At 36.6% G+C, this 27,894-nt stretch overlaps 1 protein-coding gene across 1 annotated transcript in view; it reads right to left on the bottom strand.

Annotated features, from left to right (window-relative positions):
- Positions 1–27,894, bottom strand: part of ADGRV1 (adhesion G protein-coupled receptor V1) — a 577,341-nt gene that overhangs the window by 398,886 nt on the left and 150,561 nt on the right. Inside the window, exons 36-42 of the mRNA XM_037012118.2 lie at positions 26,162–26,261; positions 24,943–25,122; positions 24,135–24,298; positions 8,239–8,329; positions 5,429–5,507; positions 5,187–5,325; positions 4,399–4,540 (exon numbers count right to left, since the gene is read on the bottom strand). Coding sequence (XP_036868013.2) covers positions 4,399–4,540; positions 5,187–5,325; positions 5,429–5,507; positions 8,239–8,329; positions 24,135–24,298; positions 24,943–25,122; positions 26,162–26,261 — 895 coding nt within the window. The remainder of the gene's footprint in view (positions 1–4,398; positions 4,541–5,186; positions 5,326–5,428; positions 5,508–8,238; positions 8,330–24,134; positions 24,299–24,942; positions 25,123–26,161; positions 26,262–27,894) is intronic.

The following is a 27,894-nucleotide window of genomic DNA, read 5'->3' on the forward strand; positions in this document are numbered from 1 at the left end:
GTGTCAAACAGTATATCTATTTTTAGTTTTTTGAAGAACCTCCATATTGCTTTCCACAATGATTGAACTAATTTACATTCCCACCAACAGTGTAGGAAAGTTCCTCTTTCTCCACATGCTTGCCAGCATTTGTTGTTCCTTGTTTTTTGGATGTTGTCCATCCCTAACTGGTATGAGGTGATATCTCATTGTGGTCTTAATTTGCATTTCCCTGATAAAATAGCAATATGGAGCATCTTTTCATGTGCCTGTAGGCCATTTGAATTCCTTCTTTGGAGAAGTGTCTGTTCAGATCCTCCACCCATTTTTTAATCAGGTTATTTGCTTTTTGGGTGTTGAGGCATGTGAGCTCTTTATGTATTTTGGATGTTAACCCCTTTTGATGTAATTTTGAACTTGGTTTGCTAATATTTTATTGAGTATTTCTGCATCTATGTTCATCAGGGATATTGGTCTGTAATTTTGTTTTTATGATGTCTTTGTTGGTTTTGGTATTACAGTGGCCTCATAGAATGAGTTTGGAAGTATTTCCTTCTCTTCTACCTTTTTGGAAAACTTTAAGGCAGATGGGTATTAGGTCTTCTCTAAATGTTTGATAAAATTCAGTGGTGAATCCATCTGGTCCCAAAGTTTTCTTCTTAGGTAGTTTTTTGGTTACCAATTCAATTTCATTGCTGGTAACTGGACTGTTCAGATTTTCTGTTTCTTCCTGGGTCAGTCTTGGAAGGTTGTATTTTTTTAGAAAGTTGTCCATTTCTCTATGTTATCCAATTTGTTAGCATGTAATTTTTCATAGTATTCTCTAATAATTCTTTGTGGTGTCTAATAATTTCTGTGGTGTCCATAGTGATTTTTCCTTTCTCATTTCAGATCTATTTACATGTGTACACTCATTTTTCTTGATAATTCTGGCTAGAGGTTTATCTGTTTTGTTTATTTTCTCAAAGAATCAGCTCCTGGTTTCATTGATTCTTTCTATTGTTTTATTTTTCTCAATTTTATTTATTTCTTCTCTGATCTTTATTATGTTCCTCCTTCTGCTGACATTGGGCCTCATTTGTTCTTCTCTTTCTACTTTCATTAATTTTAAGTTTAGACTGTTCATTTGGGATTATACCTTGAGGTAAGACTGTATTGCTGTATACTTTCATCTTAGAACTGCCTTTGCTGCATCTCACAAATTTTGGGGTGTTGAGTTGGTGTTCTCATTATTCTCCATATATTGCTTGATCTCTGTTTTTATTTGGTTATTAATCCATTGATTATTTAGGAGCATGTTGTTAAACCTCTATGTGTTTGTCAAATTTTGTTTTCTTTGTATAATTTATTTCTAGTTTCATACCTTTGTGGTCTGTGAAGATGGTGGCACAATTTCAATCTTTTTGAATTTATTGAGGCTCTTTTTGTGACCTAGTATATGATCTATTCTGGAAAATGTTCCATGTGCCATTGAGAAGAATGTGTATCCTGCTGCTTTTGGGTGTAGAGTTCTGTAGATGTCTGTTAGGTCCATCTGTTCTAGTGTGTTGTTCAGTGCCTCTGCCTCCTTACTGATTTTCTGTCTGGTTGATCTGTCCTTTGGAGTGAGTGGTGTGTTGAAGTCTCCTAAAATGAATGTGTTGCAATCTGTTTCCCTCTTTCGTTCTGTTAGTATTTGTTTCACACACTTAGATGCTCCTATATTGAGTGCATAGGTATTTATAATGATTATATTCTCTTGTTGGACTGACCCCATTATCATTATGTAATGTCCTTCTTTATCTCTTGTTACTTTCTTTGTTTTGAAGTCTATTTTGTCTGATACTAGTACTGCAGCATCTGCTTTTTTCTCCCTGTTGTTTGCATGAAATATCTTTTTCCATCTCTTGACTTTTAGGGTGTGCATGTCTTTGGGTTTGAGGTGAGTCTCTTGTAAGAAGCCTATGGATGGGTCTTGCTTTTTTATCCATTCTATTACTCTGTGTCTTTTGATTGGTGCATTCAGGCCATTTACATTTAGGGTGATTATTGAGAGGTATGTACTTATTGCCATTGCAGGCTTTGGATTTGTGTTTATCAAAGGTTCAAGGGCAGCTTATCTACTATCTAACAGTCTAATTTAACTCCCTTATTATGCTATTCAAACAAAATCTAAAGGTTCTTTTTTTTCCCCTCCCTTCTTTTTCTTCTTACTCCACTCTTTATATTAGGTGTCATATTCTGTACTTTCTGTGTATCCCTTGACTGACTTCATGGGTAGTTGATTTACTTTTGCATTTGCTTAGTAATTAATTGGTCTACTTCCTTTACTGTGGTTTTATTTTCTCTGTTGACAGCTATTTAGGCTTAGGAGCTCTTCCATCTAGAACAGTCCTTTTTAAATACACTGTAGAGATGGTTTGTCAGGGCTAAATTCCCTCAATTTTTGCTTATCTGGAAATTGTTTAATCCCTGCTTCAAATTTAAATGATAATCTTGCTGGATATAGTATTCCTGGTTCAAGGCCCTTCTGTTTCACTGCATTAAATATATATATCATGCTTCTCCCTTCTGGCCTGTAAGGTTTCTACTGAAAAGTCTGATGACAGCCTGATGGGCTTTCCTTTACATGTGATCTTTTTTCTCTCTGTGGCTGCTTTTAATACTCTCTCCTTGTCCTTGACCTTTGCCATTTTAATTATTATATGGCTTGGTGTTGTCTTTCTAGGGGTCTCTTGACAACCACATTTTTTTTTTATTCATTAGAATTGGTTTTTTAAAGAATGTTAAAAACCAAAGAAAACTCCTGGTGAGGATGTGGAAAAACAACAATTTTATATGCGCACTTTGGAATATAAGTAATATGGAAGGCAGCTAGTGTCCTTTCCACTCAACATCCACCCATTGCACTCAACAGATAATCCTAACTGTCCACATATACAAAGACTTATATACAAGGATACTTACTGAGACTTTACGAAAGTTTGAATATAGTCTGAAAGTTGATTAATGGTGTATAGCTTAAGAAATTACCCACTATCAAAGCACTTACTGTTGTGAGGCAAATTTTTATACTTAAAAGTGGAAAATTATGAGCATCAAGTAAACTTGACAGAACCCAGTAAAAAATTCTTTCTTCCTCCTCATAGTGGTGGGCATGTAACCTACATAATTCTAATCAAAATTTTATCAGGACCTTTCAGGAATGCTTTATTTTGAAAACTCTATCCTGTTACATGGAGTATACAAGAATGCTGCCTGTGACCATCTTGTGACAACTAACGAGCCTTGGGATGAAGCTAACACTCCAAAAGGCAAGGAGAAGAGACACAAAACAACAGGGTGTTTTGGGTACCTGGCCCCACCTCATCTAAAACTATGTGTCTCTGGACCATTTCACTCAATGAGCCAATACATTACCTTTAAGTCAATTTGAATTGGGTTTTCTGTTGGTTATACACAGAAGATTCTTAACCAATATAAAGAATTCATTCCTACAACCCTTTACATAAACCTACTAAACTTTATAACAAAGAAATCTGAATCAATTATCACAGTCCCCCAAGAAGATTTTGAGGACTTAGGAATAGCAATTTATTGTATCAATATAGCAATAAAAGTAAAAACCAGTTCTTCAGTTATTTGAAAGTCTTTCATGTTTTTTACAACAAATCAGATTTTTTCACATGAAGAACAATAATTTAGGAATACAAAGGTTAGTTAAATTAAGGGAATCTCAAACTCTCAGCCGCTAGCTAAAATGGGAGGTTGAAGAGTCATCAACACTCAGTCTTCTAAATCCACCTGATTTATCTATCACCACAAGGAACTGAATTGACTTTTTAAGAGCTCTTCTAACCCTAAAATACTGTATTTCTCTGCAGTTTTTTCGTCTCATTTTTTTGTCTTTTCCAAGCAGGAAGCATGATATCTAACGAGCGATGAACTAGAATGCCTTTTTGTACCAAAGTCAAACTGTTCCAACCAAAGAATTATGACTCCTATAATCCATATGAGGTATCAATACACTTCAACTCTATGTAGAAAAAAATAGAGCAGTTAAATGGCACTAGAACAACTACCTTATTATATTCTTTATAGCTAAACAGGAAACCAGTGCAGAACCAAATTACGAAGAAAAAATATTCACAAATTAAAACCTACAATAACTGCAGAAATGATTTGATATTATCATTGCTATCAACAGACTTTTTCATTTTACACACACACCCACATAAACACACACACACACACACACACACACACACAAATATACACAACCAAATGCAGACTAGAAGCATTGTTAACCCTTGACAGGAATTCCAAAATGCCTGTAAGCACAGAAAACTATTAAGATTCTTCTCAACCCTTTACATCTGTCTCCATATTCAGAAAACAGTGCAAGCGAGAAGGTACTGTCAGTAAGAAATTATCAATTACCTATTGTACTTTCCCCCAGCTCTAGTCCAGGAGAAGGATTTGTTAGTATCAGCTGAAATGTTTCATCTGCTTCTGGAATGTCATCATCAAGAATTGTGATGTCAACATTTTGATACCTTTCTCCATCAGCAAAATAAAGAACCTGGTCAAAAAAGGAAAAGTAGGCAGTATTATATGTAAATGCACTCTGAGTTTTTATAGACTGTTTAGAAAGAAATAACAGTTGTGAATTTTGTGAAGTAAGTTATTTTACAGCGATTTCTTTCCCTTACTTTTTTACATGGTCTCTTTTTATTAAATTGACAACATTAAGTTAAAAAAGTAAAAGTTGTGGAGTAAGAGAAAAAAATTAAACATTTGACTAAGGAATAAAATGCATGAAGAGACAAAGTAAAAGCATTTTAAAACACTAAAGATATCTCAGTAAATTAAAACAAACAGAACAGTTAAAACTTTCAAAAAGCGTAAGAAACACTCTAGGAAGTTGATCTAATGATATAAATTCTTTAACATGATAACTTGTGCTCTTCAATATCAAATACTGCACTATGATACTGAGTGAATAAAATAACATAGAATATTGCAATAAAATAATGAATGAAATAAAATGTAGAATCATCTTCAGTACTGAAAATGCAATTTATCTATGTTCCTAAAATAGCAAAGTAAGCCATTCTACAATGTGGAAGACCTCTGCTCTAATTTACTCAGAATATATAATAGCTTATTATTTTAAGATTAGTTTGATTATAGAGGACCTAAACCATTATAATTCTCTATGAATTCACCATTGGGGTGAAGCTGTAATCCAGCCCCAGCTGGGCTTCCAAGTTCTGGGCATACACAAAGAAAGAACCGTGGCCAAGAGCTCCTTTGCTCCTCTGGGCTACTAATGTTAAAGTTGCTTGGGTTTCATTTACTTCAAACCTACAATAAAGAGAATCCATTATTTTTCCTTATAAGCTTTTGTTCAGTTGATAATAAAAAATCTGAAACACAGAGAAGGGCTCTCACGCAGCCTTGGGTTTACCTGCTGTGCTGCCATTCAATTATGCCTTGAGCACCATCACTGGCGTCAATAACAATTTGTGCTGTCAAGCCCTCTGAATCTGAGAAAAAAATAGAAACATATCTTTAAATAAATAGAAATGATTAAAAGATTTGATAGAGAATTTAAAGACTACCCCTTTGTGATAACATAATTCCCAATAAGAGGAACTGTGAACATTACTCAAAATATTTTAAGAAAATAAAGATATAATGCTTATAACATTTGAATAAGGGAACTTGTTGCTAACAAGAGCCAATGACTTAAGGAAATCTTATCAATTGAGAGCAGTATAAAATTAAGCAACTGTGATTATGGTTTGTTTCTACTATTTTAATCCATTTCAAGAGGAAAGGAAAATGGAGACAGTTGGAAAGAGTAGAAATAGCAAGAAAAAAAGACATGGGAAGTGATGTTTTCTTCCATCTGCTACTCCTATAGCTTTTCTTCTTCCTTCCTAATTACAACCCTTAAACAGAATTCGTGCCTCATATCAAACTTACAGAGAATCATAATTCTTCCAAGTGGTAAAGATACCTCAAGACAAATACTGGGCATAAAAGCCACAGGGCATAAATCTGCAAAGAAGTAAAAAGCTAACCTTTTCAAACAATATTGCCTCTCTCTCACTTACCAACTTTACATTTCCCTGTATGGCCCCAGAAGATGACTGGTTAGCCAGAGACGGGTAAGATTCCTCAAGGGAGGAACAACCTAAGACAGGCACAGTCGCAGGGGGGCCATCAGGTGAGAAATCGGGGATCAACAGTGGTGAGGCTTAGAACCTCACACCCCCTGTTTTGAGAGAAAGCTTCTGCATCCGTGGATGTTTTATTGCCCTTGTCTAGCTCGGATTAACACATAGTCTACAGGCACACATCTGATCATCTACATTTGCTCTCTTACAGCACTAAACTATGTTTTCTTCCTTTATCTTGCATCTACCTACCACATCAGCATTTTATTAAAAATAATAATAATAATAATAATAATAATAATAATAAGGGAGAAATGTGGGATTCACATATAAATCAAGTATAAAAAACAAACAAATATTCATATTGGACCTGATTGTTTATAGTTCATAATGCGTGATCAAAACCGAAAGTTTCTGTAATGACTGCCCTTGTACTGTTCACCATGTAAGAACTTATTCACTATATAAGAATTTGTTCACCATGTAAGAACTTGTTCATTATGCTTCAGAAGATTGGAGACTGATGAGAATCAGGCTTGGGGTGGATTAATGATTGTGCATTGAGCATTGACTCCCCTATACAGAATTTTATTGTTGTTAACAACCATTTGATCAATAAATACGAGAGATGCCCTCTCAAAAAAAAAAAAAAAAGACATGGGAAGAGAAAGGCAGGAAGTGCTACAATAAAAGTACAGGTGTGAGAAAGAGATGTAGAGAAAGAAGGACACAAGTTGAGACAGATGGGGAGGACAGTGAAACCATTAGGTCAAACAGAGACTAAGACTGAGGTAAATCTCTCTTATTCCTTTTTATTTTGTATCCTATCCACCATGTTCAGATGTTACAATATCCATTATTCAGTCTTGAAATAGTAACCAGCCCTGTTATTGTTTTGTTTTTAAATATTTTTGTCCTTTACCTTTTAAAGTTCAGAGACTCTACCTTACTCTAGGATACTTAAGACAGCTGCCTGGGAGAATTTAATTCTCAAAGTGAAGAGAACAACATTGTCAAAGAAAGAGTATAAAATCAGGATTTGTGTCCATCAGACTAGAAGCTACAAAGCAGAAGCTGAGCTCCACCATTTCCTAGCTGTGTGACTCGGGATGCATTACTTAGCTTCTCTTAGCCTCAGCTCCCTCATGTGTAAAATGGGAAAATAAACAAATGATGGTACTACTATACAAAGCACTTCAAACAGGAATATTAGAAGGCACTCAACAGAAGTCAGACTATTCAAATTACCTCTAATGTGAGTATAAATAAATACGAAGTAGTTTGTTTCTTAGCATGAACAGTAATTATCTTGTAATAATTACCTGAAGCAAACAGCCATGATGATTCCCTTTTGCTATTTTCAAAGTTGTTATACTGACCCTAGGAAGTAAATAAGGAATCCCTGCCCTTGGCCATGCTGCCCCTCCTTGAGCCGATTTCCCCTCTGACCAAGGCAGGAGGGAAAGGCGGCCTCAGTGCTGCTCAGCACCACCTCCCACTGGGCCATCACACCTACAAGTTTCACACAGGTCCCAATATTAAACGTCCATATGCAAACAAGAGTTTGCATTTTAGAAACAGGAATACATCTTTTTTAAACTACATAAATTTTGTACTAAGTTTCACATTTTACCTTTCAGTCTGTAATGAATTAACTGAGTCTTTTCTAAAGCATGAATAAAAAGAGATAAAAGATCAGAAATGTAGAGAATACAACAAATGAAGGATCCACTTAGCCTAAAAGAAAATCATCTGATAGTTTGGAGATCTATAAAAAATAGCAATAAATTTTAAAATGAGAATGCCTTCCTGAGAATTAATCACATTTTGAAGTTTACAAATTTAATAGTAAAATATGATTGTAAAATTTTAAAAAGCATCACACAGCAGTTCTTAAATATGCTTACACTGTCCAATATACAAAATTTCAGTGCATGATAGTCTCTAAATGAAAATAAACCCAAAAGCCCACCATACTTTCATACATAACTGAGATTAACAAATGTCACAATGATCACTCATTACAAAATGAAGTAGATTTACTTTGTTTTAAGTAAATATAAACAAGGAAGGAAACAAACAAAAGACCCCATACCTAGTCTAGGAGGAAATGAAGGTAAAGGAGCCATGAGTTCAACATGAGTCAACTTCACGAGGAAATATTCTTCTAGTTCTGGTATATCATCCTGCAAAAATTACATCATTAAATGCCCTATAATCATGGTCTCAAAGTAAATACTTCTCACAGCTTTTTTAAAAAATCACCCTATAAATATATATTTTTATATATACAGAAATATAAAAATGCAATGGAGAGTAGAAAACACTTATATCAGAAAAAGTACATGTCCTAAAAATGATTTTTTTTGGATGGGACACCAAAAGCAAAGCAAAAATAATCAAGTGGAACTACATCAAACTAAAGTTTCTGCACAGCAAAGGACATCAATAAAATGAAAAGGCAACCTATGGAATGGGAGCAAATAACTGTAAATCAAGTATTTGCTAAGGGGTTAATATCCAAAATATATAAAGAACTCATACAACTCAATAGCAAAAAAAAAAATCTGATTTTAAAAATGTGCAGAGGACCTGAACAGACATTTTAAATGGCCAACAGGTATATGAAAAGGTGTGCAGCATCACTAATCATCAGGGAAATGCAAATAAAAGCCATCATAAGAGATCACCTCACACCTGTTAGAATAACTGTTACCAAAAAGGACAAGACATAACAAGGTTGGTGAGGATTTAGGGAATAGGGGACCACTGTGCTCTGTTGTTGGGAATACAACTTGGTGTGGCCACTATGCAAAACAAGAAGGAAGCTCTACAAAAAATTAAAAATAGAACTACCAGAGAATCCATTACTTCCACCCCTGGGTATATTTCCAAAGTAAAATGAAAACAGGATATCAAAGAGATATTTGCACTTCCATGTTCACTGAAACATTATTCACAAAAGTCAAGATATAGAAACAACTTAAGTGTCTTTCAATTAAGTACCAGATGAAGATGTTTTATGTATACAATGGAATATTAGTCACGAGAAAGAAATCATGTTTGTGATAACATGGATGGACCTTGAGGGCATTATGCTAAGTAAAATAAGCCAGAAAGAGAAAGACAAAAACTGCACGGTAACACTTATATACAGAAAATTTTTTAGTCAAATTCTTAGAAACAGAGGGGAGGAAACTGGTTGCTAGAGGCTGGGAAGAATGAGGGAAATAGAGGTTGGTAAAGAGTACAAAATCAGCTACAAGACAATAGGGTCTGAGGCTCTAGTGTAAAACATGTTGACTATACATGTTTTACACTAAACATGTTAACAACTGAAACAGTTGTTAACACTGTATTGTATAACTGAAATTTCCTAGGAGAGTAGAAATTAAATGTTCTCACACATACAAAAAGATAAGTATGTGAAGTGATGGATGTATTAAACAGAGGCAGGGGATCCTTTGACAATATAAACATTTATCAAATCACTACAATATATATCTTATAATTTTATATATTTTTATATTCTACTAATCAGTGATACCATGCAGTATTTAATTATACTTGAATAAGGCTGAGGTTTATAGAAAAAACACAAATAAAAGTATTAAACTTATATCTGGTTGTTGATAAGTTCTTAAGTTAAGCCAAATGACAGTGCAAACATTGTATGATTTTTTTACCTAGACTAATACAGTATGTAAACAAATTACATACATATACAACCTAATATGTTTTAACATACTAGGAGCAAAAGATTTAAAATTATCTTAGTAGCCAACGAATACAATGAATAATAGAATGATACCATAAAAAAATGCAAGCTTTGCATTTAAGCAGACCCAGTACCAAATTTTATCATTTTATGTGAGTTTATAATGATAAAAATTAATGTGTATAGAGTACCTGACCTAGAGGGAGTCCTTAAAAAATGATAGCTGGGGGGAGTTGGGGGTGGGGAGAGGAAAAATGGCAAGCAGGAAGGCAAGGCAGAAACCTCCCAAATACACATGAGTGAAGAAAATACAGCAAATACAACTAAACCTGAAAACTACCTGAAGGCTACAGAACAGACCACCTACATCTAGGGAAGAGAAGATCTCACAGAGAAGGGTAAAGTGGAAGAGCCACAATCGAGTGGGACCCAAGCCCTTCCTCAATTCCAGCCCACAGGCGGGAACAAGAGGAACAGAGCAGGGAGGGGATAGGAGCCCAGGAACTCTGCACACCTGGCCCTACAGAACTGCTCCAGGAGCATAAATTCATATAACATTGGGTTCTGGTGAGTAGCAGGACGGGACATTAGGAATAGCTAGAACGCTCTAGGAGGCTAAGACTCCAGCCAGTTATGGAGGACAGGCACATGCCACCAGTCCTGAGACCCAAAGCAGAGGAGGCAGTTTGAAAGACTTCCCAGGAGCAGGAGGGGTGCCAAAGGGGAGGAGTGTTATATGGAGCTCTCTCAGGAGAAAGCATAGGTGAAGGATACCTCACCAGCTCTCCCTCGGCCCAAAAGGTCAGAAACTCATGTGAGCCCCAGATGCTCTGTCCTCCGCCCTGGCAGCACAGCCCCAAGGCTCCTTCCTGTGCACACTGCCATCAAGGCAACCCACTTGGCCCAGCAACAATGTCAGACTTTGCTGTCAGGCAGGCAGAGGGAGACGTTCCCAGCTTTCTCACCCTATTTCAGTCAAAATGGGAAGGTGCCTGCAGAAGCCAGCCACAAGAGATCCTTCATCCCCACAGGTGCATGGGCCTGGTACTGTGAGTCCCACCTTGCCACAGAGCTGCACATAGGCCCACCCACCCCATTAATCCTGACGCTCCACCATTGCTGCAGGGCAGGGAAAGGGTGTTTGCAACCACAACAATCCCAGCAGAGGCTTGTGCATGGATCACAAAGGCTGCTGTGGCAAACTGCCAGAACTGCAAACAGATAGAAAGGTGCTCCCACCCACTGCACACCAACATCTGGGGCTCTGGAAAAGTAGAACCAAGCACTGGAGAGTGAAGAGTCTTGAGCTTCTGGGCACCATAGGAGGCCACCTTCATAATGCTACTGATCTATACACCAGGAAGCTTAGCAGATCCATCTAATACAAAGGAAGAAACACAGAAACCCTGACAAAAATGAGGAGGCAGAGGATTATGTCCTGACAAAACTATAGGACAAAACACCAGAAAGCGGGCTAAAAGAAACAGAGATCACCAAACTTCTTGATAAAGATTTCAAAGTAAAAGTCATATACATGCTCACTGATTTACGGAGAAATAGTCAAGATTTCAGAGAGGCCTTCAACAAAAAGACAGAAGAACTAAGAAAAAAGAGACACTCAGAGCTGATAAATAAAGTAAATGAAATGAAACATACAATGTAGGAATTAAAGAACAGATTACTGCAAGTAGGTAGAGGAGACAACGAATGAGATAAAAATTAGAATATAGGAACAAAATGGAGCTGAGGAACACACAAAAAATTTACAGAAATGAAAGAATGATAAGAGAGCTATGTAACCAATACAAGCTAAGCCATATTTGAATAATGGAGGAGCCATAAGGAAGAGAGACAAGGGGATAGAAAGTCTCTTTGAGGAAACAATTGTTGAAAACTTTCCCAATCTGGGAAGGAAAAGACACCCAGGTCCTGGAAGCACAGAGAGCCCCTAACAAAAGGAGTCCCAGGAAGATAACACCAAGACATTTAATAATTAAAATGGCAAAGATCAAGGATAAGGAGAGAATATTCAAAGTAGCCAGAGAGAGAAAAAAGATTACTTATAAGGGAAACCCCATCAGGCTTTCAGCAGACTTCTCAGCAGAAACCTTAAAGGCCAGAAGGGAGTGCGATGAAATATTTAATGTACTGAAACAGAAGGACCTTCAATAAGAATCCTCTACCCAGCAAGATTATCAATTTGAAGCAGGGATTAAGCAATTTCCAGATAAACAAAAGCTGAAGGAATTCATTACCACTAAGACAGCCTTACAGGATATGCTAAAGGGACTACTGCATATGAAAATGTTCCAAACCTACACATTTTTCACCTGAGAAAATAAACCCCTAGTAAAGGTAGTAGACTAACTAATTACAAAGGAAGTCTGAAATTAAAACAAAAGAAGCAAAATCAACTATACACAAAATCAGTCAAGGGATACACAAAAAGTGCAGATTATGACATCTAATACATAAAGTATGGAGGAGAAAGATGAAGAAAAAAAAGTACTTCTAAATTGTGTCTGAAATAGAGCAATCAGCAACTTAGTATAGACAGTTATACAGTAAAGAAGCTAACCATGGGCCTTTAGTAACCACAAGGAAAAAGTTTTCAACAACAGATATAAAAAAAATTTTTTTAAGAAAAATTAATAGTAAATCTAAGGAAAAGCATCAAATAACAAGAGAAGAGTATAAGAGAGGAAGAAAGGAACAGAGAGGAGATACAAAAACAACCAGAAAACAATTAATAAAATGAAAATAAGGATATTCCTATCAATAATTACCTTAAATGTACATGAACTGAATGCACCAATCAAAAGACAAAGAGTGGCAGACTGGATAAGAAACAAGAGCCATCTATAGGCTGCCTACAAGAGACTCATTTCAGACCCTAAGACATACAGACTAAAAGTAAAGGGATAGAAAAAGATATTTCATTAAAACAATATGGCAGAGGGCACAGCCAAGATGGCGGTGTGAGTACAGCAGCAGCAATCTCCTCCCAAAACCACATATATCTATGAAAATATAACAAACACACTCTTCATAGAATAAAGACCAGAGGACACAGGACAACATCCAGACCACATCCACACCTGCGAGAACACAGCGCCTTGCAAAGGGGCAGCCTGTGCCAGGGCACTCCCACAGCAACAGCGGAGATAAACTCCATAGCAGCTGGGCAGGAAGCAGAAGCCCTGTCTGCATGCAGCTACCCAGCACAAGCCACTAGAGGTCGCTATTCTCCCAGGAGAGGAAAGCCACAAACCAACAAGAAGGGAAGTTCTTCCAGCCATCACTACTCCCAGCTCTGCAAACTATTCCTATCACCATGAAAAGACAAACTTACAGGCAAACCAAGATCACAGAGACACCAGAGAAGGAGACAGACCTAACCTGTCTTCTTGACAAAGAATTCAAAATAAAAATCATAAACATGCTGACAGAGCTGCAGAGAAATATGCAAAAGAAATGGGATGAAGTCCGGAGGGAGATCACAGATGCCAGAAAGGAGATTACAGCAATGAAACAAACTCTGGAAGGATTTATAAGCAAAATGCATAAAATGCAAGAGGCCATTGATGGAATTGAAACCAGAGAACAGGAACGCATAGAAGCTGACATAGAGAGAGATAAAAGGATCTCCAGGAACAAAACAATACTAAGAGAACTGTGTGACCAATCCAAAAGGAACAATATCCGTATTCTAGGGGTACCAGAAGAAGAAGAGAGAGGAAAAGGGGTAGAAAGTGTCTTTGAAGAAATAATTAGTGAAAACTTCCCCAAACTGGGGGAGGAAATAATCAAACAGGGCACAGAAATACACAGAACCCCCAACAGAAAGGATACAAGGAGGACAACACCAAGACACATAATAATTAAAATGGCAAGGATCAAGGACAAGGAAACAGTTTTAAAGGCAGCTAGAGAGAAAAAGGTCACCTATAAAGGAAAACCCATCAGGCTAACATCCGACTTCTCGACAGAAACCCTACAGGCCAGAAGAGAATGGCATGATATATTTAATGCAATGAAACAGAACGGCCTTGAACCAAGGATACTGTATCCAGCACGACTATCATTTAAATATGATGGCGGGATTAAACAATTCCCAGACAAGCAAAAGCTGAGGGAATTTGCTTCCCACAAACCACCTCTACAAAGCATCTTATGGGGACTGCTCTAGATGGGAGCACTCCTAGAAAGAACACAGAACAAAACACCCAACATATGAAGAATGGAGGAGGAGGAATAAGAAGGGAGAGGAGAAAAGAATCTCCAGACAGTGTATATAACAGCTCAATAAGCGAGCTAAGTTAGGCGGTAAGATACGAAAGAGGCTAACCTTGAATCTTTGGTAACCACGAATCTAAAGCCTGCAATGGCAATAAGAACATATCTTTCAATAGTCACCCTAAATGTAAATGGACTGAATGCACCAATCAAAAGACACACAGTAATAGAATGGATAAAAAAACAAGATCCATCTATATGCTGCTTACAAGAAACTCACCTCAAACCGAAAGACATGTACAGACTAAAAGTCAAGGGCTGGAAAACCATATTTCAGGCAAACAACAGTGAGAAGAAAGAGGGGTTGCAGTACTAATATCAGACAAATAGACTTCAAAACAAAGAAAGTAACAAGAGATAAAGAAGCACACTACATAATGATAAAGGGCTCAGTCCAACAAGAGGATATAACCATTCTAAATATATATGCACCCAATACAGGAGCACCAGCATATGTGAAACAAATACTAACAGAACTAAAGGGGGAAACAGACTGCAATGCATCATTTTAGGAGACTTCAACACGTCACTCACCCCAAAGGATAGATCCACTGGGCAGAAAATAGGTAAGGACATGGAAGCACTGAACAACACAGTAGTGCATATGGACCTAACAGACATCTATAGAACTCTACATCCAAAAGCAACTGGATATACATTCTTCTCAAGTGCACATGGAACATTCTACAGAATAGACCACATAGTAGCCCACAAAAAGAGCCTCAGCAAAATCCAAAATATTGAAATTCTACCAACCAATTTTTCAGACCACAAAGGTATAAAAGTAGAAATAAATTATACAAAGAAAACAAAAAGGCTCACAAACACATGGAGGCTTAACAACATACTCCTAAATAATCAATGGATGAACGAACAAATTAAAAAAGAGATCAAGGAATATATAGAAACAAATGACAACAACAAAATAAAGCCCCAACTTCTGTGGGACACTGTGAAAGCAGTCCTAAGAGGAAAGTATATAGCGATACAGAACACTTGAAGAAGGAAGAACAATCCCAAATGAATACTCTAACATCACAATTATCAAAATTGGAAAAAGAAGAACAAATGAGGCCTAAAGTCAGCAGAAAGAAAGACATAATAAAGATGAGAGAAGAAATAAACGAAATTGAGAAGAATAAAACAATAGCAAAAATCAATGAAACCAAGACTTGGTTCTTTGAAAAAATAAACAAAATAGATAAGCCCCTAGCCAAACTTATTAAGAGAAAAAGACAATCAACACAAATCAACAGAATCACAAATGAGCAAGGAAAAATCACGACAGACTCCACAGAAATACAGAGAATCATTAAAGACCACTAGGAAAACCTATATCCCAACAAGCTGGAAAACCTAGAAGAAATGGACAACTTCCTAGAAAAATACAACCTTCCAAGACTGACCAAGGAAGAAACACAAAAGTTAAGCAAACCAATTACGAGCAAAGAAATTGAAATGGTAATCAAAAAACTACCCAAGAACAAAGCACCCGGGCCGGAAGGATTTACCTTGAAATTCTATCAGACAGACAGAGAAGACATAATACCCATTCTCCTTAAAGTTTTCCAAAAAATAGAAGAGGAAGGAATACTCCCAAACTCATTCTATGAAGCCAACATCACCCTAATACCAAAACCAGGCAAAGACCCCACCGAAAAAGAAAATTACAGACCAATATCCCTGATGAATGTAGATGCAAATATACTTAATAAAATATTAGCAAACTGAATTCAAAAGTATATCAAAAGGATCATACACCATGACCAAGTGGGATTCATCCCAGGGATGCAAGGACGGTACAACATTCGAAAATCCATCAACATCATCCACCACATCAACGAAAAAAAGACAAAAACCACATGATCATCTCCATAGATGCTGAAAAAGCATTTGACAAAATTCAACAACCATTCATGATAAAAACTCTCAGCAAAATGGGAATAGAGAGCAAGTACCTCAACATAATAAAGGCCATATATCATAAGCCCACAGCCAACATTATACTGAACAGCGAGAAGCTGAAAGCTTGTCTTCTGAGATCAGGAACTAGACAGGGATGCTCACTCTCCCCACTGTTATTTAACATAGTACTGGACGTCCTAGCCACGGCAATCAGACAAAACAAAGAAATACAAGGAATCCAGATTGGTAAAGAAGAAGTTAAACAGTCACTATTTGCAGATGACATGATATTGTACATAAAAAGCCCTAAAGACTCCACCCCAAAACTACTAGAACTGATATCGGAATACAGCAAAGTTGCAGGATACAAAATTAACACACAGAAATCTGTAGCTTTCTTATACACTAATAATGAAGCAATAGAAAGAGAAATCAGGAAAACAATTCCATTCACAACTGCATCAAAAAGAATAAAATACCTAGGAATAAATCTAACCAAAGAAGTGAATGACCTATACTCTGAAAACTACAAGTCGCTCTTAAGAGAAATTAAAGGGGACACTAACAAATGGAAACTCATCCCATGCTCATGCCTAGGAACAATCAATATCGTCAAAATGGCCATCCGGCCCAAAAGTAATATACAGATTTGATGCAATCCCTATCAAATTACCAGCAACATTCTTCAAAGAATTGGAACAAATAATTCAAAAATTCATATGGAAACACCAAAGACCCTGAATAGCCAAAGCAATCCTGAGAAAGAAGAATAAAGTAGGGGGATTCTCACTCCCAAACTTCGAAGTCTACTATAAAGCCATAGTAATCAAGACAATTTGGTACTCGCACAAGAACAGAGCCACAGACCAGTGGAACAGACTAGAGACTCCAGACATTAACCCAAACATATATGGTCAATTAATATTTGATAAAGGAGCCATGGACATACAATGGCGAAATGACAGTCTCTTCAACAGATGGTGCTGGCAAAACTGGACAGCTACATGTAGGAGAATGAAACTGGACCATTGTCTAACCCCATATACAAAAGTCTAACCCCATATACAAAAGTCTAACCCCATATACAAAAGTAAATTCAAAATGGATCAAAGACCTGAATGTATGTCATGAAACCATTAAACTCGTGGAAAAAAACATAGGCAAAAACCTCTTAAACATAAACATGAGTGACCTTTTCTTGAACGTATCTCCCGGGCAAGGAAAACAACAGCAAAAATGAACAAGTGGGACTATATTAAGCTGAAAAGCTTCTGTACAGCGAAAAACACCATCAATAGAACAAAAAGGAACCCTACAGTAAGGGAGAATATATTTGCAAATGACAGATCCGATAAAGGCTTGATGTCTAAAATATATAAAGAGCTCACACGCCTCAACAAACAAAAATCAAATTATCCAAATAAAAAATGGGCAGAGGAACTGAACAGACAGTTCTCCAAAAACAAAATACAGATGGCCGACAGACACATGAAAAGATGCTCCACATCACTAATTATCAGAGAAATGCAAATTAAAACTACAATGAGCTATCACCTCACACCAGTAAGGATGGCTGCCATCCAAAAGACAAACAACAACAAATGTTTGCGAGACTGTGGACAAAGGGGAACCCTCCTACACTGCTGGTGGGAATGTAAATTAGTTCAACCATTGTGGAAAGCAGTATGGAGGTTCATCAAAATGTTCAAAACAGACTTACCATTTGACCCAGGAATTCCACTCCTAGGAATTTACCCTAAGAATGCAGCAATCAAGTTTGAGAAAGACAGATGCACCCCTATGTTTATCGCAGCACTATTTACAATAGCCAACAATTGGAAGCAACCTAAATGTCCATCGGTAGATGAATGGATAAAGGAGATGTGGTACATATACACAATGGAATACTACTCAGCCATAAGAAGAGGGCAAATCCTACCATTTGCAGCAACATGGATGGACCTGGATGGTATTATGCTCAGTGAAATAAGCCAAGTGGAGAAAGAGAAATACCAAATGATTTCACTCATCTGTGGAGTATAAGAACAAAGGAAAAACTCAAGGAACAAAACAGCAACAGAATCACAGAACCCAAGAATGGACTAACAGAGGACCAAAGCCTAATTTGGCTACACAGAAAATGAACTAAGATACGATATGAAGAAGAACTTCCAACATCAGCACTCTCTGGAAGACTCATACCAGAAGATGATCATCAAAAAACCTCAACAAAGATCCAGGGGATGCTGCAGTTGTAGCTGCATTTATCTCACTGGTTCTTGGACTTGCCATTGAAATGTATCCACAAGCTGGCCTGTGCATACAGTAAAACAACAAATTTGACTGGATCTATACTGTTGGAACTCAATCAAGAATTAGGAGAAGTGCAAGTTGTAGCACTCCAAAATCTTACAACTACAGACTATCTACGGTTAAAAGAACATACGGGATGTGAACAATTCCCAGGAATGGGTTGTTTTAATTTGTCTGATTTCTCCCAGACTGTTCAAGTACAGTTGGACAATATCCATTCTATCATAGACAAATTTTCACAAATGCCTAGGGTGCCTAACTGGTTTTCTTGGCTTCACTGGAGATGGCTGGTAATTGTAGGTCTGCTTTGGTTATGTAACTGTATTCCTATTATGTTACCGTGTGTGCACAATTTACTTAGTAGTTTAAAACCTATACATGCTTATGTTACTCTACAAGAAGACATGTCAAAGAAATAATCAATCTTCCCATGTTTTCTTCCATCTGCTACCTCTATAGCTTTTCTTCTTCCTTCCTATTACAACCCTTAAATAGAATTCGTGCCTCATATTGAATTCACCGAGTATCATAATTCCTCCAAGTGGTAAAGATACCTCAAGACAAATGCTGGGCATAGAAGCCACAGGGCATAAATCTGCAAAGAAGTAAAAAGCTAACCTTTTCAAACAATATGGCTTCTCTCTCACTTACCAACTTTACATCTCCCTGTATGGCCCCAGAAGATGACTGGTTAGCCAGAGATGAGTAAGATTCCTCAAGGGAGGAACAACCTAAGACAGGTACAGTCACAGGGAGGCCATCAAGTGAGAAATTGGGGATCAACAGTGGTGAGGCTTAGAACCTCACGACTCTTTTGAGAGAAATCTTCTGCATCCGTGGATGTTTTAATGCCCTTTTCTAGCTTGGATTAACACATAGTCTACAGGCACACACCTGATCATCTACAATTGCTCTCTTACAACACTAAACTATGTTTTCTACCTTTATCTTGCATCTACCTACCACTTCAGCATTTTATTAAAAATAACATAATAATAATAAAGGGAGAAATGTGGGATTCACATATAAATCAAGTATAAAAATCAAACAAATATTCATATTTGACCTGAGATTGTTTATAGTTTATAATGACTGATCAAAACCAAAAGTTTTTGTGATGACTGCCCTTGTACTGTTCACCATGTAAGAACTTATTCGCTATGTAAGAATTTGTTCACCATGTAAGAACTTGTTTTTTATGCTTCAGAAGATTGGAGACTGATGAGAATTAGGCTGGGGATGGATTAATGATTGTGCATTGAGCATTGATTACCCTATACAGAATTTTATTGTTGTTAACAACCATTTGATCAATAAATATGAGAGATGCCCTCAAAAAAAAAACAATATGGAGAAAAAAGGAGTAGCAGTACTTATATCAGACAAAGTAGGTTGCAAAACAAAGAAAGTAACAAGAGACAAAGAAGGACATTATATAATGATAAAGGGGGCAGTCCAACAAGAGGATATAACCATTATAAATATCTATGCACTCAACACAGGAGCACTAAATATGTAAAACAAATACTAACAGAACGAAAGAGGGAAACAGATTGCAACACATTCATTTTAGGAGACTTTAACACAACACTCACATCAATAGACAGATCAACCAGACAGAAAATAAAGAAGGAAACAGAGGCACTCAACAATATATTAGACCAGATGGACTTAACAAGTATCTACAAAACATTCTACCCCAAATCAGCTGGATATACATTTTTCTCAAGTGTACATGAAATGTTCTCCAAAACAGATCACATACTAGACCACAAAGGAGCCTCAATAAATTCAAAAAGAATGAAATTGTATCAAGCAGCTTCTCAGACCACAATGGTGTGAAACTAGAAATTATACAAAGAAAACAAAAAAAAACCTATAAACACATTGAGGCTAATCAACATGCTTCTGATTAATTAAGGGATCAATGAACAAATCAAAACAGAAATCAAGCAACAGATGGGGGGAAAACAGAAAAAGAATGTCTGAAATATATGGGACACCACAAAAGTGGTTCTAAGAGGGAAATACATAGCAATACAGGCTTACCTAAAGAAACAAGAACAATCCCAAATAAAGACTGTAAACTCACAATTTAAGAAACAAGAAAAAGAACAAACGAACCCCAAAGTTAGTAGAAGGCAGGACATAATAAAGATCATAGCAGAAATCAATAAAATTGAGAGGAATAAAACAACAGAAAGGAAAAAAATCAATGAAACCAGGAGCTGGTTCTTTGAGAAAATAAACAAAAGATAAACCTCTAGCTAGACTTATCAAGAAAAAAAGAGTACACACATAGACAAAATAGAAAACAAAGTAGGAATAATCACAAAGGACACCAAAGAAGTACAAATAAGTATTAGAGGAGACTTTGAAAAATTATATGCCAATAAACTGAAAAACCAAGGGACAAGTTTCAAGGAAAACATAACATTCCATAATTGACTCAAGAAGAAACAGAAAATCTGAAAAGACCAATTACCGACAATGAAATCAAATTAGTAATCAAAACACTCCCAAAAATAAAAAATAAAAAATAAAAAATTCCAGTTCCATGTGGTTTCAGAGCTGAATTCTACAAAACAATTAAAGAAGAGCTAATACCCATCCTTCTTAAAGTATTCCAAAAAGTAGAAGAGGAGGGAATATTTCCAAACTCATTCTATGAGCCAGCATCACTCTAATACCAAACCAGACAAAGACACCACACACAAAAAAATTACAGACCAATATCCCTGATGAACACAGATGCAAAAATCCTCAACAAGTATTAGCAAACCAAATTCAAAGATACATCAAAAGGATCACCCATCATGACCAAGTGGGACTTATTCCAGGGAGGCAAGGATGGTATATATTTGTAAATCAATTCAGTATCACACACCACAGTAACAAAAAGGAGGACAAAAACCACATGATCATCCCAACAGATGCTGAGAAAGCATTTGACAAAATTCAGTATTTATTCATCACAAAAACTCTCTCAACAAATAGGCACAGAGGGCACATACCTCAACATACTAAGGTCATGTATGACAAACCCACAGCCAAAATCATACTTAATAACAAAAAGCTGAAAGTGTTTCCTCTAAGACTGGGAACAAGACAAGGATGTCCACTCTCACCACTTTTCTTCAACATAGTACTGGAGGTCTTCAGCTATGGCAATCAGACAACAGAGATAAAAGGCATCCATAGTGGTAAGGAAGAAGTTAAAACTGTCACTATCTGCAGATGACATGATATACATACATAGAAAACCTTAAAGAGACTACCAAAGCACTATTAGAACCAATAACTGAATTCAGCAAAGTTGCAGGATACAAAATTAATACACAGAAATCTGTTGCATTCCTATATACTAACAACAAACTAGCAGAAAGAGAAATCAGGAAAACAACTTCATTTACAATTGCGTCAAAAAGAATAAAATATCTAAGAATAAACCTAACTAAAGAGGTGAAAGAGCTATATCCTGAAAACTGTTAAGAGACTAGTAAGAGAAATTAAGGAAGACACCAATAAATGGAAATCTACCCTATGCTCATGGGTAGGAAGAATTAACAGTCAGAATGGCCACCCTGCCCAAAGTAGTTCATAGATTCAATGCAATCACTTTCAAAATATGATCAGCATTTTCCCACAAACTAAATCAAATAGTCTAAAATTCACACAGAATCACAAAAGACCCCAAATAGTCAAAGCAGCCCTGAGAAAGAATAACAAAGCTGAGGGGATTATGCTCCTTGACTTCAAACTGTACTACAAAGCTACAGTAATTTAAAAAGTTTGGTCTGGCACAAGAACAGACCCACAGATTAATGGAACAGAACAGAGAATCCAGATATTAACCCAAGCATATATGGTCAATTAATAAATGTAAAGCAGCATGAATATATAATGGGAAAAAGACAACCTCTTCAACAACTGTTATTGGGAAAACTGGACAGTTACATCTAAGAGAATGAAACTGGACTACTGTCTAACTCCATATACAAAAGTAAACACAAAATGGATCAAAGACCTTAATGTAAGTCATGAAACCACAAAACTCACAGAAGATAACATAAGGAAAAATATCTTTAAAAAAATAAAAAATATCTTTAAAAAACTAAAAAGGCACAATAATTTTTAATCACATTATAAGCTGATCATGGGAATGGTATTGAGATATAGTCAATGATTCTGTAACGTAATACATAGACAGATGTAACCAAACCAGAGGGGGTGAGGATTTAATAATATGGATAACTGTTGAACCACTGTGTTGTATATTTTGAAACCAATATAAGATTGTAGACCAATGACACTTCAGTAAAAAAAATGATAGCTATTCATGATGGTTAACTTTAATACACTATTACTATTGATCAATAGTCCACATAACAGCCCTGAAAATAAGGCTCAAAACATGAGGGAACTAACAAAACCCATGTCAGTAGAGACCAGACAGCCAACAGCATTTACACAGAAACACAATGGTTACATGAGTATATATACACCAACATACACTTCTGTCTTCCTTTTATTTAATGAAGATATATTTCCATGTGAAGAAATAAGAAAAAGATCACAATCTCTAAACCATCTTATATAATATACAGATCAATGTGAATGACAGAATCAGTGATGTAAAAGGGACCCTGGCCCACCTACCCCCACTATGCTCCACCCCCATGGAACAACTCTTCCCTTATCACCCGCAGTCTGACTTATATCTGGGGGTGCAGTCTCTCAATCTCATGCTATTCAGGGAGCAGGAAGGGCTACAAATACCTAGGGAGAAAAAAAAGGAACTGGTAGCCTTGTCTTCAACAAACTGGACTGTAAAGAGAAGAGCAGCTATACATTTCCTGCTTTAAGAACTAATGTAACTGAGGAATAATCAACTTATTTATATTGTTACATTGATTATATAACTTAAAAAAAAACTTAAAGTTTTACCACGTCTGTGTTGTATGTTACATAGTGACATACTATTACTTTTTATCTTATGGCTTTAGCGTTCTCATACTATTATATTAGGTCATAGTGCCATGGGAATCAACAAAAGCTAGTGACTTCAAATGGTGTATGGTTTATACTACTTACAATTTTGGAAAAGTAAAAAGCTTTGAGGAAAGAAAGCCTTTTTTAAATGGAACCTACAAAAATACATAGTAATTGAAAACTACTTTTCTAAGGCAATGTTCATTCCCTCTATTTCTCTTTCCTTCTCCCCACCAAATACCATTTCCTACCCTACCTATATGTACTATTTTCATAAACCTCTTGGAAATATACTCAAGGAGCTGAAACACTAAGTCCCAAAACAGCAGAAGATCTCATAATATAAAAAAATCATTTAAAACATAATTTCAGTAACCAATGATTAAGTTCTCTGGTAATCACACTTTATGCATTCAGGATCTAGTGAGTTTCTCACTATCCTTAACTTAACCAGTCCTAACTAAGTTGCTGACCTACATGGATTGCTCATCCAATGAAACCTTTGGAGTAATCAAAATACTCCTTAGGAATTGCTTAGGCCAATGGCATTTTAAAGAGGCGTACCCTAAGAGAATTCTCTATCACAAGATGTTTCTATAATAAAATACCCAAAAGCAGATCAACATATCTACATAAGAAATTCCTGTATGGTTAAAAAAAAATCACAAAAATAAGCTGATTTAAAGGTACAAGAATATTCCATCAGTTTCTACATTCTGTGAGGTTATTCAGGTTAAAAACAGTAATAGTGGAAACAAGAATCTTACCTCAAGAATGGTAATGTTGATGGCTGCTGCTGTTTCCCCTTCTTCTAAAATCAGAAAGCCAACTACTGAGACAAAGTCAGCATCCGGCTCAGCTAGGTTTCCTTCTGTTTGGTTCTTTAGACTCAACATCCCAGGAACTGTGGTATATGTGACATTAACTGCTCCTAATTGAATTGCATGGGAAAAGATTTTACATTTATTTAAACTTTTAAAATAAAAGTATCTCTCAGTATGAATTTCTTGACTTTCCTTAAAGCACCTGTAATAGCTTCTATTTGCCCCAGTTCCTCACCTATTCCTGTACCTTTGGCTTTTACCATGTAATGACTCAGTGATGCCCACATGTGGACAGGGCACACTACCCTGCCTGCAGACTCTTATTTTGGCTGTGTGACTTGCCCTGGCTGACTTACAAGGTAAAAGCAATGATATGCTAGTTCTAAGTCCAGGCCTCAGTGGACCTGCAGTGTGTTTGTTTTCTTGTGCCTTTACTGGTTCCAGAAGAGTGAGAGGCATATGGAGTAGAGCCACCCATGGTCAAGCCCAACCCACATTAATGGACCCATGAACAGCCTATTATTTGTTGCTGAGGTTTTATGATTGATTATTACATAGTATTTTTGTGACAATAGAAAACCCCTTCAATCTTTCAAAAATAAGTAAGTTATAAAGTCCTGTCCTGAATTAATGCTATATTTTTCCCTGACCCTGATTAATTTTAGCAATGGCTTTTATCCACACAAGTAGAACATTAAAAAAATAAAAACTATCTGCCTGAAAACTCCATTTACTCAAGAGTAACACAAACCTAGAGATCCAAATTCTCTGTTGATGAAAAGTTGAATTGTTACATTAGACTCTTGCAGGAAAACAAATCTTGATGAAAGAGCAAAATTTAAAACTCCATGTGGTTCATCACTGGCTTCTATAGTCAGGGCAGCTGCATATCCTTGAGCATCAAGCAAAGCGATTCCTGCTGGCGGAACTCCTAAAAATGTCAGGGACCACAAAAATCAAACAGTGGTTTAGCATTAACTTCTAAATACTGAAAATATAACCCCACTCTCTGAAATGTATTAAAGCAACCAGAACATGTTCTACTGTGTTCACTCCTCAAAAGAAATCTTCAGGTTGACAAATACAATCCACATTTTAGTTTTCTTCTTCTAGACAGCAAATCAGGAATTCTTTCCCTTGACGTATTATTGTCATTATATTGCTATACTGGACATCTCTTACAGAAGTTGAGTAGAAACTGAGGAAAGTACCCAGATAATTTGCTCAAAATGATTATATTTAAATTATCCATATAACTGGTCCAAGCCCAAATCAGTCTGGTACTATAATTACAGAAAAATTCTTCCTTTGGAAATGTATTTTATTCCATAGGAAATTTTTTCAGAGTTTTTTTTTTTTTCTGAGTCCACAAAGGTATTTCTATTCTGAGCTGATGTTTCTTGCTCTAACATTTTTATGGGACAGATGGTATTTAAAGTGACTGTGGAGAAAGTGAAGGTTCCTATGGCCAGGATTCTCACCTGGCCCTGGTTGGCTAGCTCACCACACGTGTGGGCAATACATTTCTATTGACTCTAATTAAAGAGCTCCACCCAGTGCTCTGGGCTGCACGGCTGCAGGAGAGCAGACTGGAGTGGAGGCAGCGCTGAGGACAGAGACTGAGATGGCGGCAGGGATGGAGAAGCCCGGAGGCAGAGGCCAGCTTGCTGCACACAGACTTGCTCTGAGTGGACAGGATTCTAGCAACTGATCGGCTAACCGTGGGAATAAAGTTAGATATAACCCTTTCACCCCAAGAACATCTTACTGTCATTTTTTTGGTCTAATTGAATCCATAGTGAAATTGTCCCGGGCTGAAATCCATTGGCAAGACAGTAACATTTTTTAAATGGCATACATCTAATTTTGCCATTTAAAAATAGATAAGATAGCAGCTATTGTTTTATTTTCTTCAAAGCATACACAAAATTATATACTAGAAAAAAATATTTAAAATTGAATTGAATTACCTTGTGTCTTAACATCATACAAAATGACTTGGTATACTTCTTTCTCCTCAGGAATGTTATCATCCAACAAATGCACAAATATTGTTCTATTCAATGATCCCTGTGTCAACAGAAACATTCATCCTTCCATTGACATTGAACACAAAGTATCTCCAGCCTTTGTTGGCCTTAGAGAGTATACATCCAAATACATTTTCACTTAGAACTCTCTGGCTTAAAAAATAAGCAAATTCCATTGACTCATGGGAAACCAGGCTTAAAGCAGATTTGGAGGTTCTTGAATGCTGAGCTGATGAATGTAGATCTTATCCAATAAGTAATGAAGCACTATTGACAATGTCATGGGAAGCAGTAAGTTGGGGAGAATTCTATGGCAGTGGTGAATGGGGAAAACTGGAGCATGGAAACAAAGACCAGTGTTGCAGGAAAATCAGGTGTGAGGAAAATGGAAGTTCCTATGGCCAGACTCCTCCCATGACCCTAAACTACTTGCTGATGTTATTGGCCTACTGTTAGGCTAATACTTCCACACTACTAGGCAATCAGCCCTTATTGACTGAGTCACTATATAAGAAGGTCTTCCCAGTGCTCTGGGCAGAGGCAGAGACAGAGTGGATTACAGACCTGCAGACTGCTGGATGCAGATGTGATTCAAGTGCCTGACCAACGCCAGGAAAATAATGCCAAGTATAAACCCTTCTACCCCAAGAATGTTCCATTGTCATTTCTCAGTCTCATAGAATCCACAGTGAACTTGCCCAGTGCTAAAACCCTCAGGCAAGACACCAGGTATTAGGAATCCAATTCAATACTCAAGGCAGAAGGTTACAGGGAGATGGCTTATTGTTGAGGCAGTGGAGTGGAAAGAACTAACTATATTATCAAACAAGAATTCACACCAAGTAAGTGTGGAGAAAAGAAGATGACAGAGTTTCGAAGAAGTGGTGCTGATTTTGTATCCACACCTTTACATAGTTATTTCCCACCAATCACCTTCCCTCAAACAATCAGGAAGAGCCCCTAAAGGGAATCTGAAAAATATAGTATGAACAGGACATTAAAATGACATTTGTTTTTAGAGCTAAAAACATTTGTTTCTTCTTGCCACTGTATTCTTATTGCATTTTTAGCACTTGATCAAGCTTCTATAATTTTCTTTTTGAAGTATTCCTGGAGTTTGTGATTTATAAAAATGCAAAAACCATGACTGTATAAACCATTTTTTAATTGTGTCATCATACCCAGTTGTGATGATGCAGCTTAATAACTCCAAGGCTCTCTTTATGTATTTCAGGAATAAACCCTTGTTTTTCAATACAAACCTGATGATCTATGAGAAATTATGCATGCTGTGCAATAGAGAGACTCTAGGGTTTCATACTAGTACCTATATTCATTTGTTGTCATGCACTTAGAGCCCCAAAACAGTAAGGAATTAAGAGAAGAGGGACAAGCTCTGTCATCAGAATGACGTAGGTGACAGCAAAAGTGTGAGGCCAGGAGATAAGGCAGAGAGCTTGGCTCAAATACAAAGTCAACATTTTGTTTCCTTAATGATCTACCAAGTACATATGAAAAAACAAACCCACTCCTTAAGTCTTACAAATTCTTTAAGTAATGTTTTTCCTTTAGGTTTCTAAGCAAGAGGCTCTCCCATCAGCTTCTCTTAATCCTTATATTACATAATCAGAGTTTTCTCATTTTCCTCAAAATACACTGTTTTCTCTGGATAT

This window comes from Manis javanica, chromosome 1 (genome assembly GCF_040802235.1).
Source record: "Manis javanica isolate MJ-LG chromosome 1, MJ_LKY, whole genome shotgun sequence".
Taxonomy (NCBI): Eukaryota; Metazoa; Chordata; class Mammalia; order Pholidota; family Manidae; genus Manis; species Manis javanica.